General features: G+C 40.0%; 1 protein-coding gene across 2 annotated transcripts in view; it reads left to right on the top strand.

The window, feature by feature from the left end:
• Window positions 1-14453, top strand: part of dym (dymeclin) — an 86952-nt gene extending 72499 nt beyond the window's left edge. The window contains exons 17-18 of one of the 2 annotated variants that reach the window (XR_007927262.1): window positions 12590-12921; window positions 13016-14453. Coding sequence is in view for 1 of the 2 variants with exons in the window: in XM_051878272.1 (XP_051734232.1) it covers window positions 12590-12739 (150 nt within the window). In the remaining variant the exon portion in view is untranslated. Of the gene's footprint in view, window positions 1-12589 lie in introns of both variants that reach the window. The other variant, XM_051878272.1, reaches the window with a different exon arrangement.
• The last annotated feature ends 1235 nt before the right edge of the window (window positions 14454-15688 follow it).

Genomic DNA, 15688 nt, shown 5'->3' with positions numbered 1-15688 from the left:
TATATATAAATAATTATATATACTTATATACATATGTATAACTCTAGCTGAATTTCTTTGGCAAACTTTACACTAAAGTTTTTCCTTTTTTTTTGCATTTGGCGACTGATAATTTTGTAGGTAAATGAAGCTGTGCTTGATCTGATATGCAGTAAGAATGAGAGCGAGCGGCGGTTGTCTGAACACACGAGCAATCATGTTTGAGAGCGGGTCAGGCCTCATCTTCATTATCACAAACGACTCCTCCGGGGCCATTCATTACGCTTTATAACACATGCGGGTAATGACATCTCCAGAAGAACAGGAAATCACACATATCTGTCTCTGATATACGGGCTAAAAGACTGGAATAAATCTCCGCCACGTGTCTCGTTACCTTCCTATCCTTACCCACAATCCCCTCTGATCCCCCTAAATCAGTGAAAATGTGGCCGTTCGTCCGCCGTTTAATTGCGTGTTCTATCACATGTTCAGTGTTTCAGATATCACAGACAGCATCCATCATGTTAATGACCAGACGAATGAGAACGAGGGCCGATAGAAATCGTTCAGCGTCCTGCTGCTTCTGAGAAACACCCACAGACCTTCATGGATGGGCTGATGTATATTATCTGATCATTGCAAATCGTTCTCAGTGTGAACACCATTATGTGGAACATGATGTTCTTGTCACTGAAACTTTGAACGTTTGAGACGTTAGCAACAAGTAGGGCTAGCCGTTATTGTGATGATATACACCGTGCAACTTACAATACGCTGCATTGTAAACCAGACAGATCAGATTTGTTGTCCAATAACGATTTAGTGACGTTGACTAATTTATCTAGATTCTTTTTTTTAGTTTAGATATTTACAGTTTGCACAATAAAACCTGCTTACAAACATTACCTTTATGAATTCATCTCCTTTCAAACCCATTCAGATGGGTGGCTTTGGCCTCATGACTTAATCTGTTATTAAACACAAGAAAGTGTGTAAATAGCCACCAAAACATGCCTGATTATGGTCATGTGAATCCAAGACAAGGACTTTGTACATGCATATGTATTTATACACATAGGGATATATACAGTATCTCACAGAAGTGAGTACACCCCTCACATTTTTGTAAATATTTTATTATATCTTTTCATGTGACAACACTGAAGAAATTACACTTTGCTACAATGTAAAGTAGTGAGTGTACAGCTTGTATAACAGTGTAAATTTGCTGTCCCCTCAAAATAACTCAACACACAGCCATTATTGTCTAAACAGCCCTAAGTGAAAATGTCCAAATTGGGAACAAAGTGTCAATATTTTGTGTGGCCACCATTATTTTCCAGCACTGCCTTAACCCTCTTGGGCATGGAGTTCACCAGAGCTTCACAGGTTGCCACTGGAGTCCTCTTCCACTCCTCCATGACGACATCACGAAGCTGGTGGATGTTAGAGACCTTGTGCTCCTCCACCTCCTTTGAGGATGCCCCACAGATGCTCAATAGGGTTTAGGTCTGGAGACATTAGCAAGGCAGTGGTCGTCTTGGAGGTGTGTTTGGGGTCGTTATCATGTTGGAATACTGCCCTGCAGCCCAGTCTCCGAAAGGAGGGGATCATGCTCTGCTTCAGTATGTCACAGTACATGTTGGCATTCATGGTTCCCTCAATGAACTGTAGCTCCCCAGTGCCGGCAGCACTCATGCAGCCCCAGACCATGACACTCCCACCACCATGCTTGACTGTAGGCAAGACACACTTGTCTTTGTACTCCTCACCTGGTTGCCGCCACACACGCTTGACACCATCTGAAACAAATAAATTTATCTTGGTCTCATCAGACCACAGGACATGGTTCCAGTAATCCATGTCCTTAGTCTGCTTGTCTTCAGCAAACTGTTTGTGGGCTTTCTTGTGCATCATCTTTAGAAGAGGTTTCCTTCTGGGACGACAGCCATGCAGACCAATTTGATGCAGTGTGCGGCGTATGGTCTGAGCACTGACAGGCTGACCCCCCACCCCTTCAACCTCTGCAGCAATGCTGGCAGCACTCATACGTCTATTTCCCAAACACAACCTCTGGATATGACGCTGAGCACGTGCACTCAACTTCTTTGGTAGACCATGGCGAGGCCTGTTCTGAGTGGAACCTGTCCTGTTAAACCGCTGTATAGTCTTGGCCACCGTGCTGCAGCTCAGTTTCAGGATCTTGGCAATCTTCTTATAGCCTACGCCATCTTTATGTAGAGCAACAATTCTTTTTTTCAGATCCTCAGAGAGTTCTTTGCCATGAGGTGCCATGTTGAACTTCCAGTGACCAGTATGAGAGAGTGAGAGCGATAACACCAAATTTAACACACCTGCTCCCCATTCACACCTGACACCTTGTAACACTAACGAGTGACATGACACCTCGGGGAGAAAATGGCTAATTGGGGGAATAATTGGGAATTGGGAATTTGGAGGCCAAGTCAACACCTCAAACTCGTTGTTGTGCTCCTCAAACCATTCCTGAACCGTTTTTGCTTTGTGGCAGGGCGCATTATCCTGCTGAAAGAGGCCACAGCCACCAGGGAATACCGTTTCCATGAAACATGGAACTGCAACTGTGTACATGGTCTGCAACAATGCTTAGGTAGGTGGTACGTGTCAAAGTAACATCCACATGGATGGCAGGACCCAAGGTTTCCCAGCAGAACATTGCCCAAAGCATCACACTGCCTCCGCCGGCTCGCCTTCTTCTTATAGTGCATCCTGGTGAGATGACAGGTAAGAGACACACACGCACCCGGCCATCCACGTGATGTAAAAGAAAACGTGATTCATCAGACCAGGCCACCTTCTTCCATTGGTCCAGTTCTGATGCTCAGATGACCACTGTTGGTTCTTTCGGTGGTGGACAGGGGTCAGCATGGGCACCCTGACTGGTCTGCGGCTATGCAGCCCCATACGCAACAAACTGCGATGCACTGTGTGTTCTGACACCTTTCCATCAGAACCAGCATTAACTTTTCGAGCAATTTGAGCTACAGTAGCTCGTCTGTTGGATCGGACCACACGGGCCAGCCTTCGCTCCCCACGTGTATCAGTGAGCCTTGGCCGCCCATGACTCTGTCGCCGGTTCACCACTGTTCCTTCCTTGGACCGCTTTTGATAGATACTGACCACTGCAGACCGGGAACACCCCACAAGAGCTGCAGTTTGGAGATGCTCTGACCCAGTCTTCTAGCCATCACAATTTGGCCCTTGTCAAACTCGTTCAAATCCTTACGCCTGATCGGTGTATATATACATATATATAGAAATATATTGAGCAAGTTTATTTATGCAACACACTGCCTAGTGACTTTAAAATTGCATAGTCTTGCAGCTCTAATTTCTACTAGGTTTTCTCTAGTGGTTTATTGGCATGCTCATGCATTTCTGTTCATACGTTCTCCGTGTGTGTGTGTGTGTGTGTGTGTGTGTGTGTGTGTGTGTGTATGTGTGTGTTTGTGGGGTTGTGTTTGTGTCCTGGGAATGAAAAATTCTTGTCTAGACATTCAGACTCATAGACACACACACACACACACTCAAGCATGCAGTGGGCAACACTTATCAGAATCAGAGTCCCAAGAGAGCAACTGTGTGCTTGAGGGATGTTCCGTACCCTCGGCCCTGGTACAGACGGCCCTTATTCCACCACAAACACACACACAAAGGAAGCGTGAAGGGCCAGACTGCCTGTCTGCCCAGAGCTCTACCTCTTTCTGTCTCTCCTTTTTCTTTCTGTCTCTCTCTCTTCAGTGTTGAATAGGAGCAGCGACAGCCGTGTGTGACGTGGACAGAGTGACAGAGGCGGTGGAATTTGTTGTTTGGCCAGAGTGCTGGTGTGTGTGTTGCGTGGTGATAAGACAGAGACACCGTGGCTCCTGTGAGGGAGGGCGTCATCAGAGTAACACACACACACACGCTTTCATAAAGGCTTTTGGATGCATTTTGAAATACTTAGATATGACACTTAACTTGTCATGAAAAAGACTGCTTTCTCAATTAGGTTTTTGCAGATTTTTCTGTTTCCTAATGCATTTTAAAAGCTGAACTGATTTCCTCAATTGTGCTGCTTCTTACTGACCCCAAACTTTTAAAGAAAAAAATCGTAATTTCATCCAAATCTAATAAGTTGCCTCTAAAACAACATTCTTTTTTCGGCTGATGTCACTACAGCCTTTATTTTGACTCCATTATGGATATGTAATGTTCACTTAATCACTCTAATGGTCACAAGATATTCTTATCGGTGTGTGTTTTGAATCAGACACAAGACTCTAACGTTCTCAGTTTGCGTGCGTAATATAGGTATGTTTGAATTTGCTGCATTTTTGCGTAAAATCATCTGCTTCCAGTTCCCCTGTGTGTGTGTGTGAGCAGACAGATCCATGTGTGTGTGTTAGTGCACCGTCTCTGCTCTGAGGCTCCGACTGCTGCAAACCAGGGCCAAGCCGACTGGCGACCTTGGAGCGCAGCCAACCATGAGCCAATTCTGCCCGGGCACTGTCTGGCCGTTCTCTTCCCAGGAAACACTGGGGCCCCGCAGGGGGGTGTATGTCTCTCTCTCTCTCTCTCTCTCTCTCTCTCTCTCTCTCTCTCTCTCTCTCTCTCTCTCTGTGTGTGCGTGTGTGTTTCAGAACTGAGAAGAGAACAGTTTGACGCAAGACTTGAGTTCAGAGAACATCTGAGAGTTTAAATAGCTCTGGGTTTTCATCTGCCCTCATTGGGACTCATATGTACTCTGACATGAATCCCAGCACCAGTTTATTCCCTTATGAATGTTTTGATTCATTTGAGTCACTTCATGGTGAGGACGTTTTATTTGTAAGTCATCAACACATTTAAATTCTGTAATGCGCTGTAATACAAAGAGAAACGAGCAGAAATAATCCTTATTAATGTTACAATGTTATAATATTAATGTTAGCCTTAAATAATGTTATTGTATTTTCAGATTTCATTGATATTTTGTTAGGTTACAAAGGTTACATTTTATTTGATTTTTAATCATAATTATTATATTATATTGTATTATATTGCTTTTGTGACAATTAAGCACAGTTTACCTGAGATTCTCATTGAATTTTTTTTTATTTATTTATACATTTTTATTAGATTTTCATTAGGGCAACACAATAATATTTAAATGTATTAAATACATTTATTATAATAAGCATAAAATAAATACTGGCATGATGTATAGATACATTAATAATAATAATTTTTTTTTTTTTTTTTTTCATTGCATTGCAATAATGAGACTTGGACTATTTTTACTTTTCACTAATGAGAATTTGGGGGAAATGTGCTTAAAGGGTTAGTTCACCCAAAAATGAAAATTATCCCATAATTTACTCACCCTCAAGCCATGGATATTTTTCTTACAAAAACGCATCGCTTCACTTCAGAAGACCTTTATTAACTTCCTGGAGTCGTATGGATTACTATTATGATGGATGGATGCATTTTTTTGGGGCTTCAAAACCTTGGTTACCATTCACTCCCATTATAAAGCTTGAAAGAGCCAGGATATTTTTTTCATATAACTCTGATTGTGTTCATCTGAAAGAAGAAAGTCATAAACACCTAGGATGGCTTGAGGGTGAGTAAATTATGGGATAATTTTCATTTTTGGGTGAACTATCCCTTTAATTGACATTGGAAATATTGTCACAATATTAAAATAGTTTTATTTTCATCATAAGAAATTCTTAATTCTTTCTTTTGATTTTAGGGACAAATATGACAAAAGACAAAAGTTCTTGACATGTTCTTGACACATTGACCCGTAGAGTTTTGAAAACAACAAAGAATGAACTAATCGTCCCTTGTGTTCTGCCATCAGCCATTCTGAAAGTTGTTGACCTTCTGACCTGGAGTCCCTCATCACGCGAGTCGCTTCATGTCCTCCCACGCGTGACAGACCGGGCCTGTGTGCTGTATGGCGTCTGAAAGGAACAGACAGACTTTGACCGGCCATGAATAGAGCCGCAGTGTAGCCGAGCCAGCAGACCCGGAGTCAGCGAGTCCAGCCAAGTTCTGAGCCCTTTCTGTGGAGTCAGATATGAAAGCGCTTCAATACGGCCTCTGTCTTTCACAATGAGAGTGCTGGGGAATATGATAGGATACTGATGCATTATTAACGCCGATGGGCAGCTTACCTGCTGTCGATTGGCCTGCGACTCACCTGAGCGCTGGTGTGGGTCGGCTCAGGTTGATTGGGGTTGGGTCAGATCGCTGTTGATGGTTCCCGCCACCTCACAGCTGCTGGTTTTGGCCGGGACGGCCCATCTCCAGGCATTTCCTGCATATTTTATGTAGGATATTGTAAGCGTTTGGTTGAGCTGGATCGTGCTGCTTGGGTTGTGTTGGCTTGTCCAGTCACAGCTCAATTCGGTAAAAAAGAAAATGTTGTATTATTTATACTTTTAGGGCCCACATTACAGATTTTGTTTTGTTTACCTTAGTTCAACATGATGCACAAATGCATGAATCAGAGTAATACTCTCCTTTCTGTGGCATCAATTCACACACGCAGTGTCCATTTCTGAATTGATTATCAGCTGTGATAAATCACTTGGCCATTTAATCTTATTCAAATTCATTTGCAATGACAGTGCCCTGTATTTTGAGCATGAAGGCATTATTCAAAGCTCATATTAAGTTAAATCCACATAGAACTCACAAGACACTGTTTTGCTTGTTCGAAAGGCTACGTTTGCATGTGCTGTCAAGTTTGCATGTGTTTTTATCCACGCAAACCTTTAGTCTGAAACGAAGCTCTGAATATCTTCACTGCAGTTTCACTGCCACAAACTCAAATTTTACTGACAACGAACGACTTCCACAGAGTTGCTCATTGCAGCAGCCGTTGAAAAGCAGCGTTTCACCAACCTCCTCTTTTTTGCGCTGATGGGAAATGACAGCATTTGTTTGCAGAATCGCTCCAGGGGAACTGTAAAGTTCCAGTGAAAGGAGTTCCTTCATGTCGTATGGGCTTCTTTTCCTCCGTGGCCTCTGAAAAGAACGGAAGGAGGATTTCTGTGGTACTGCAAATTAAGCCAAGAGTGAACGGTGTTACTCAGAGCCACAGACAGACAGCTTCCTGTTTCTGAAAGTCCTTTTCTCTAAAGTCAGCCTATATGTTTGAGAGCTTCCTGTGGGCAGGAATCAGCTGTTGTATTTGTTTAGAGATGGCTCAGAGGTCAGTGATACTGAACAACAGAAACAGTGGCCATAGTTAGCAAGTCAAAACTATACCAAGAGCTTTTGTAGCGCAGAACAGAAGAATTTTAGGTTTAACTTTCAAAATCTCCATAGTGAAATTGTGAAGCAGGACTTGATCCAATAGCATTTGGCTGGATTGTGATGGAAATATGTTTTGTTAGGTCAAAATGTAAAAAAAAAATATATATATATATATATTAGGGGTGGGAGAAAAAAATCGATACATCGATGCATCGCAATTCTCTCTCCAACGATTCTGGATCGATTCTGAGAATTTCAGAATCCACCAGATGCGCGATGACGCTGAGTGTGCTTTAGAAACACCCGTATTCTGCTTGCTTCCAATTCCTCACATACATACACCGCTCAAACCTTCCACAGAATAATCTTTCATAATGTTTGGAAAGGTTGAAGCGAATTACAAGGACATTCATGGGCTTCATTGCACAGGATGTGCTGTGAGAGAAAGAAAGACTCACTCTTAGTTCTTGAATGGAAAACGTTCAGATAATCTTAAATACTGAAAGCACTATTTGTTTATTGCTTGTAATATGTTTCGTTGCTCCTCTTTATTATTTGCTACTTGCTTGTATGTTTTGAAGTTATATTAGTTTAAAATTCTTAAACAACTGTTTTAATTTAGTAATTTTTTCAATTTGTAATTATTTTAAAAAGTAGGCTACTTAAAATTACTTATGTAAGGATAAGTAAATGTAAGGATTTTAAGATTTTCAAGTCAGTAAATAAATAAATAAATAAATTAATAATAATAAAAAAGAGTAGATCAAGAATCGTTTTGGAATTGGATCGCGACTCCCAGAATCGGGATCGGATCGTGAGGTGATTAAAGATTCCCACCCCTAATATATATTTTCTTTTATACATTTTATAGATTTAATGTTATGTAGATGGATGGATGTTTGGATGGTTAGATGGACAGTTGGATGGATGGATGGATGGCGGATGGATGGATGGATGGACGGACGGACAGAAGAATGGTGGATGGTTGGATAGAAGGATGGATGGATGAATGGTTGGATGGATGGCGGATGGATGGATGAATGGTTGGATGAATGGTTGGTTGGATGAATGGTTGGTGGATGGTTGGCGGATGGATGGATGGTTGGTGGATGGATGCAGATAGATGGATGCAGATGGATGCAGATGGATGCAGATGGATGGATGGATGGATGGCGGATGGATGGCGGATGGATGGATGAATGGTTGGATGAAAGGTTGGTTGGATGAATGGTTGGTGGATGGATGGGTGGATGGTTGGCGGATGGATGGATGGTTGGCGGATGGATGGATGGATGGATGGATGATGGCAGATGGATGGATGGATGGATGGATGGATGGATGGATTGATAGATGGATGGATTGATGGTTGGCGGATGGATGGATGGATGGATGGATTGTTGGAAGGACGGATGGATGGATGGTTGGATGGATGGTTGGATGGATGGTTGGATGGATGGTTGGATAGAAGAATGGATAGATGGATGGTTGGCAGAAGGGTGGACGGATGGATGGATGGACGGGCAGAAGAATGGTGGATGGTTGGATGGATGGATGGATGGATGGATGAATGGTTGGATGGATGGATGGTTGGCGCATGGATGGATGGATGGATGGATGCGGATGGATGGATGGATTGATGGTGGGAAGGATGGATGGATGGTTGGATAGAAGAATGGATGGATGGATGGTTGGCAGAAGGGTGACGGATGGATGGATGGACGGGCAGAAGAATGGTGGATGGTTGGATAGAAGGATGGATGGTTGGTTGGCGCATGGATGGATGGATGGATGGATGGCGGATGGATGGATGGATTGATGGTGGGAAGGATGGATGGATGGTTGGATGGATGGTTGGATAGAAGAATGGATGGATGGATGGTTGGCAGAAGGGTGGACGGATGGATGGATGGATGGATGGACGGGCAGAAGAATGGTGGATGGTTGGATAGAAGGATGGATGGATGGCGGATGGATGGATGGATGAATGGTTGGATGGATGGATGGCTGGATGGATGGATGGTTGGCGCATGGATGGATGGATTGATGGTTGTAAGGACGGATGGGATGGATGGTTGGATGGATAGTTGGATAGAGGGATGGATGATGGATGGTTGGCAGAAGGGTGGATGGATGGATGGATGGATGGTTGGAAGGACGGATGGGATGGATGGTTGGATGGATAGTTGGATGGATGGTTCGATAGAGGGATGGATGGATGGATGATGGATGGTTGGCAGAAGGGTGGATGGATGGATGGATGGATGGATGGTTGGATAGATGGATGGATGGCGGATGGATAGATGGATGCGGATGGATGGATGGATGGACGGATTGATGGTTAGCGGATGGATGGATGGATGGATGGATGGATGGATGGATGGTTGGATGGATGGCAAAGGGGTGGATGGATGGATAGGTTACAATGTTCAATTTTATCTTTATTGTAATTTAATTTTTTTAATGAATTTTATATATTTTATAGATTTAATTGTATTTAATTCTATGTAGATTATAGATAGATAGATAGATGTGTGTATTTAATTTATTACTTTCATACATTTGTTGGTTTATACATTTTATGACAGTTTAGCGCGTTTCACACTAAATTCTCTTTATTTTTTTGTATATTTGTGATTTCTTTTCTTTTCTAACAGTGTCCAGTTTTTCTAACATCACCAAGCTAACTTATCTACATAACGTTAGTTAACGTGCGGTTGTTGTTGTTGTTGTTGTTTTTTTGTTTTTTTTTGAAAAAGTGTTGAAATTACATAAAAACCCAGACTGATTCAAGTCACATCATTCCCAGTGATGAGTGATGAGAATTACACACTTATATAACGATGAAGATATAGTTCTAAAAATCGTTCTGAATGTAAAAGAATAGCCACAACACAACTAGGAACAATATAACTTTCAGAACGATTTGTTTCCAGCTGATGAACAATAAAAACATTGACAGCCAATCAGAATCCATCCTGCTTTAAAGAGCTCGAGCATTTAAAGCGACAGATGACAAAACAGCAGCGTACGCTTAGAATAAACAGAACAATGTCATAAATTGCTGTGGATGCTAATATAGTTTGTTTTCATGTTGTGGTTCATCTCGTAGCTTGTTAGTTTGGATCAAGCCTGAATAATTGAAAATAAAAGGAATGAATGGGAAACTCTTCCCAGGCCGAGGCGGCTGTAAACGTAGACGCTCACTGTTGTGCTGTGGGTGTGGGGAACTCAAACCCTCCGGCTCAGGCTCCGGTTAGCAAACACGCCACCTCCTCACCCTGATTAGCACACAGGAGACGGCCGGGAGCGTCTCAGGTAGTAGCGCTGCGGATCGCTTTACCAGAGGTTAAGAGGGTTGTATTTAAACATGAAAAGCAGCGTCTGAGGTGTTCCCGTCTGTCATATAATCAATCAAACTCAAGTGTATTTACCTCACAGGTGGATGGAATTACACCTGCGTCAAAACTGCAACCGCTTCACCTGAAATCAGATAACGCACGCTGACAGGTTACGCGTATCTGTGTTCAAGACACGACTCGACTCATTATGGATGCTTTTTTACGCTCTTCATTTGCACTCAGGCCTTTTTTGAAACTTTTATTACATATACAAGAATGACCAAAACTGTTACGACTTCACAACATGAAGAGAGAAAACATCTGTGCATGTGTCATGTAACAATTAAAGTCACATTAAATAAAGACTGACTTGAGTCTTGTTCATATTGTGAACGACGCATCAGTGTGTGTTAGTCAAAAGAACAAATATTTGTTTTCATAATCTTATTTTGATGAAAGACTTTACATAAGTTAAATATGTAAACTCTGCTATCTCAGAGTTGATCTTTGTGTCTTTAGGGCCATATTTCTGAACATCTCATCTAATAATTCAGTTTTAAGGCTTATTGATGCCTTATTTTGATTGAAAGCCATGCAAGAAAGTGCCAGACACCAGCAAAAACATGCATTAATTGTGCATTATTGGTGGTGTTGTTCGTGTCATTTTGAAGTTTATTTTTCTGACCCCATTGACAGATGTTTGTTCTTGTTTTAAGCATAAACTCGCTTAATTTTGATACTTTTTCAGAAAACAAGACTTAATACCTTAATACCAGTCATTTTGCTTCTCCAGTAAATGTATCTTGATTTAAGAATTTTTAGATATTTGTACTTAAAAATACAGAGGAAGAACATTATTTTCTTGCAGTTTTTAAGCAGTCCTTTTTGAGTAAAATGTCTGAAATTGAAAATATTAAAAATCACCTTTTTAATTGAAATAACGCTGAAATAAATGCTATAAAATATTTAAAAAATATTACTAATACTAAAATGGAAATAAAAATAAATAAATAAATTAATTAATTAAAATAATATTTTAAAAAATAAAAAAAAAATTACAAAGGCACAACAAAATCACTAAAAATCACTAAAATTAAAATGAAAAGTATAATATAAAAATATAAAAAATATATAAATAATATTAAAATAAAATTGTTGTGCAGTCTTGTATCCAATCCATTCTTAATTGTAGTTAAGATGTATTTATAAAAATATTTTATTAAAAATACTTAAAAATACTTATTATTTAATCAAATAATAAGTATTTTTAACTTATTTTTTTTCTTGTATTAATCAACTTCTTCTGAAGGCAAGATTTCTGAAATCATTTAATGCACTTTGTCAACAGTTCTTGAAAATAATAATAAATAATATAACAGTACATAAATATTACTAAAATAACACTGATGTCATTGAACTTTCATTCACTGAAGCCCATTCAGTGGGTGAATCTTGACACATGAACAAATATTATATCTTAAAGGGTTCTTTCGCTTTCAAATTAAAATTAGCCCAAGATTTACTCACTCTCAAGCCATCCTAGGTGTGTATAACTTTCTTCTTACACAATCCGAGTTATATTAATAAATATCCTGACGCATCCAAGCTTTATAATGGCAGTGAACGGGATCAACGAGTATGAGCTGAAGAAAGTGCTTGTGTTATGAAGTGACTGTGTTATGAAGTCAAATATCTAGCTTCTGCCAGACCGCATCGCTTCGCTTCAGAAGGCCTTTATTAACCCCCCGGAGCCGTGTGGAGTACGTTTATGATGGGTGGATGTGGATGGAGACACTTTCTTGAGTTCTTGAGTAAATCATGGGGTAATTTTAATTTGAAAGTGAACTAATCCTTTAATAGTTGTTGAAGTTTTTCACTGATTGAACAAAAAAAATAAAAAATCTTTTGGCTGCTTGTTTTATGTAGGGATGCATTGTTTTCTTTTAACATTTTAGCCTCAGTTTGTAACTTAATGGATGTGTGTGATCCTCATGCAGAAATTTCCGGAGCTGAAGTTTAAATACGTGGAGGAAGAGCAGCCTGAGGATTTCTTCATCCCGTACGCCTGGTCTCTGGTCTTTAACTCTGGAGTCGGTCTGCACTGGAACTCTCAGGGCATCGAGCTGTTCAGCATGGACTCGCCCTGATGGAGGACGCAGGACGTCTGTTCAGGTGTCTGTGTGTGTGTGTGTGTGTGTGTGAGCTCAAGTGCCTACGTACGGCTCACGACGTCGTCATATCGAACCCCTGAGCTTCCGTCCTCGTCACACCATTCAAAGGGCAAACAAACACAGACACCCACCGCCGGATGCACTGGATTCTGGGAATGGTACAATTTGGGGTTTCAGTCACAGGTCTGATGTAGCTAAAAGAGTTCAGTTGATGGTGATAATCATTTGCTTTGTTTGCTTGTTTCTGTTTAGATTTGTGGATTTGGTCACATGTGGGGAAAATGAGTGAAACCAAACATTTCTTGACTCAAGGTGAACATTAATAACATTTTGTGAAGATACTTTGACCCCATTAAGAATTATTATTAATGAGCCGATCATTATGCACAGCTTCATCACATATCACTATATAGAGTAAGTTACAAATAAAGAATATTTGACCATTTCTGGCTTGTTTTATACGTAGGATGCTTTGCTGTTTTATATTAATTTATTTATTGACACTATAATTTGTTCATCGTACCTATATACTGCCCTTATATAATCTACATCTGAGCAAGAGAAAAACCAAAACCAAAACCTTTATTTATATATATATATATATATATATATATGGGAATTATATATATATAATTCCCATCTGAGAAAGCATATTGCATTTAAGCGGTTTTCTAAGCATAATAAGAATAATAATACATATTTAGATACTTACATAATAAAATACGTAACTTTCCCATGTAAATGCAGTTTAGTGTATGATTTATGTATATTATAGATTCAGATAATTGCATGTACATTAATGTATAGACAAATACACACTGCATTTGTTGCATTGCTGTTTATTTCCCCAGTTTTTGTTTTCATATATTTTTAGGTACAGAGATGAAAAATCTTTCCTGTTGGATGATATAATTAATTTCCCAGCGCCCCATTACTGGAGATCATTTTAGGTCTTATTACTTCCCTGTTACATTACGCCACAAATTTAAAGCTTAAAGAGCCCACATTTATGTTTATGCTATTTTTCTTAATTTGTTTAGTTGTCTTTGCGGATCTCAATAGGAAGTGTTGTTGGGTGATTTTTTTTTTTTTTTTTTGTATTTACATTGAATTTTATATTTAATGTTTAATATGTATGATCCCCCTGTATCTTGCATAGCATCTGTTTATTTTTTTTTGTCTTTTTTTACATTAACATATTTATGTAAAAGTATGAGAAAGACTATTAAAAAACAAAGAAAGAATATTAAATTTTGGTTTGAATGCAAGTTTAGACTGTTGTAAATGAATTGGTGAGTGTTTACACTTGTAATGAAACTGGATCTGGACTCACTTCTGTTTCCGATCAACTGATAATTTAAAACAACAGCTTGGTTTGACTGCATCTTTGAGGAGTTTTGTTTGCATTAGTTATGATTGTTTCAGATTCAGTCTTTCTACAATGTGAAAAACCACCAATAAAAAACAACAAAACTCCAGATATAATTTTGGACATTCTTGTGATTCTTTAAAGCAAATGTGATTCATACGAGAGCTGGTTTGTTTGCTTGAAAGCTTGAAATTGTTTATTGAAGAATATTTTAAAGTGTCTTTGGAGAAAATGAATGTGAAAGAACCTCTTCTGCTGAAAAAGAGGTTAGTCACTCTTGTGTGCTTTTCATTACAGAATAAATGAATCATGGGAGTCAAACACGCCTGTGAATGGAACATTTCTACAATGTCATCAGTAACGGGAAACTTTTCTGTGATGCTTCATCCAGAAATGTGGGTATAATTGTATAAGGGACGGGTCAGTGCAATATGAACAAAACATTACTTGACTAATACATTTTACAGTGCCCCATTATGCTTTTTTCAATATTAACTGTCATACAGTCTGTAGCTGTTTGTGAATGTAAAAGGTCTGCAAAGTTTTAAAGTGCATGAAAAATGAATGTATTGTCTCCTAAAAAAAGAACTGCTGAAACGAGTCTTAAGTAATTCCAGTCCTATTTCCTGTTACATACCTATATAACAATGTAACAAATTTGTATAATGCCCACCTGTGGTCTTCATTGGCTGCTCGTGAACATTGTCTACTTTGCCCCGCCCACAAACACTGTAGTTGTAGCTGAGACTGGAAGAGTTTGGTTGGTGTTGTCGACATGTCGAGAATACGCTGTTTTCAGCACTGCAAATCCACTTTGATGCTCTACTAAAGGATGAGATTGATACAGAAAGAAACAACGCCATCATTACTGTTCGTATAACTGTGTATCAAGAGCTAAGGAAGATCTGAAGTCGAAATTCAGATATAGTAATGGGAGTTTCGTTTCCAACATGCGCTGTAAGTGGTAGACCAATCACAGCAGACTGGACCATCTGACCAGTTAGAGAAGAGTTGACCAATCACAGCAGACTGGACCATCTGACCAGTTAGAGAAGAGTTGACCAATCACAGCAGACTGGGCCATCTGACCAATTAGAGAAGAGTTGACCAATCACAGCAGACTGGGCCATCTGACCAATTAGAGAAGAGTTGACCAATCACAACAGACTGGGCCATCTGACCAATTAGAGAAGAGCTGACCAATCACAGCAGACTGGGCCATCTGACCAATCAGAGAAGAGTTGACCAATCACAACAGACTGGGCCATCTGACCAATTTAGAAAAGAGTTGACCAATCACAACAGACTGGGCCATCTGACCAATTTAGAGAAGAGTTGACCAATCACAACAGACTGGGCCATCTGACCAATCAGAGAAGAGTTGACCAATCACAGCAGACTGGGCCGTCTGACCAGTTAGAGAAGAGTTGACCAATCACACCAGACTGGGCCATCTGACCAATTTAGAGAAGAGTTGACCAATCACACCAGACTGGGCCATCTGACCAATTAGAGAAGAGTTGACCAATCACACCAGACTGGACCATCTGACCAAT

This window comes from Ctenopharyngodon idella, chromosome 21, assembly GCF_019924925.1.
Source record: "Ctenopharyngodon idella isolate HZGC_01 chromosome 21, HZGC01, whole genome shotgun sequence".
Lineage (NCBI taxonomy): Eukaryota > Metazoa > Chordata > Actinopteri > Cypriniformes > Xenocyprididae > Ctenopharyngodon > Ctenopharyngodon idella.
Note: the sequence above shows the minus strand (reverse complement) of the source record. Positions and strands in the feature narration are given on the sequence as shown.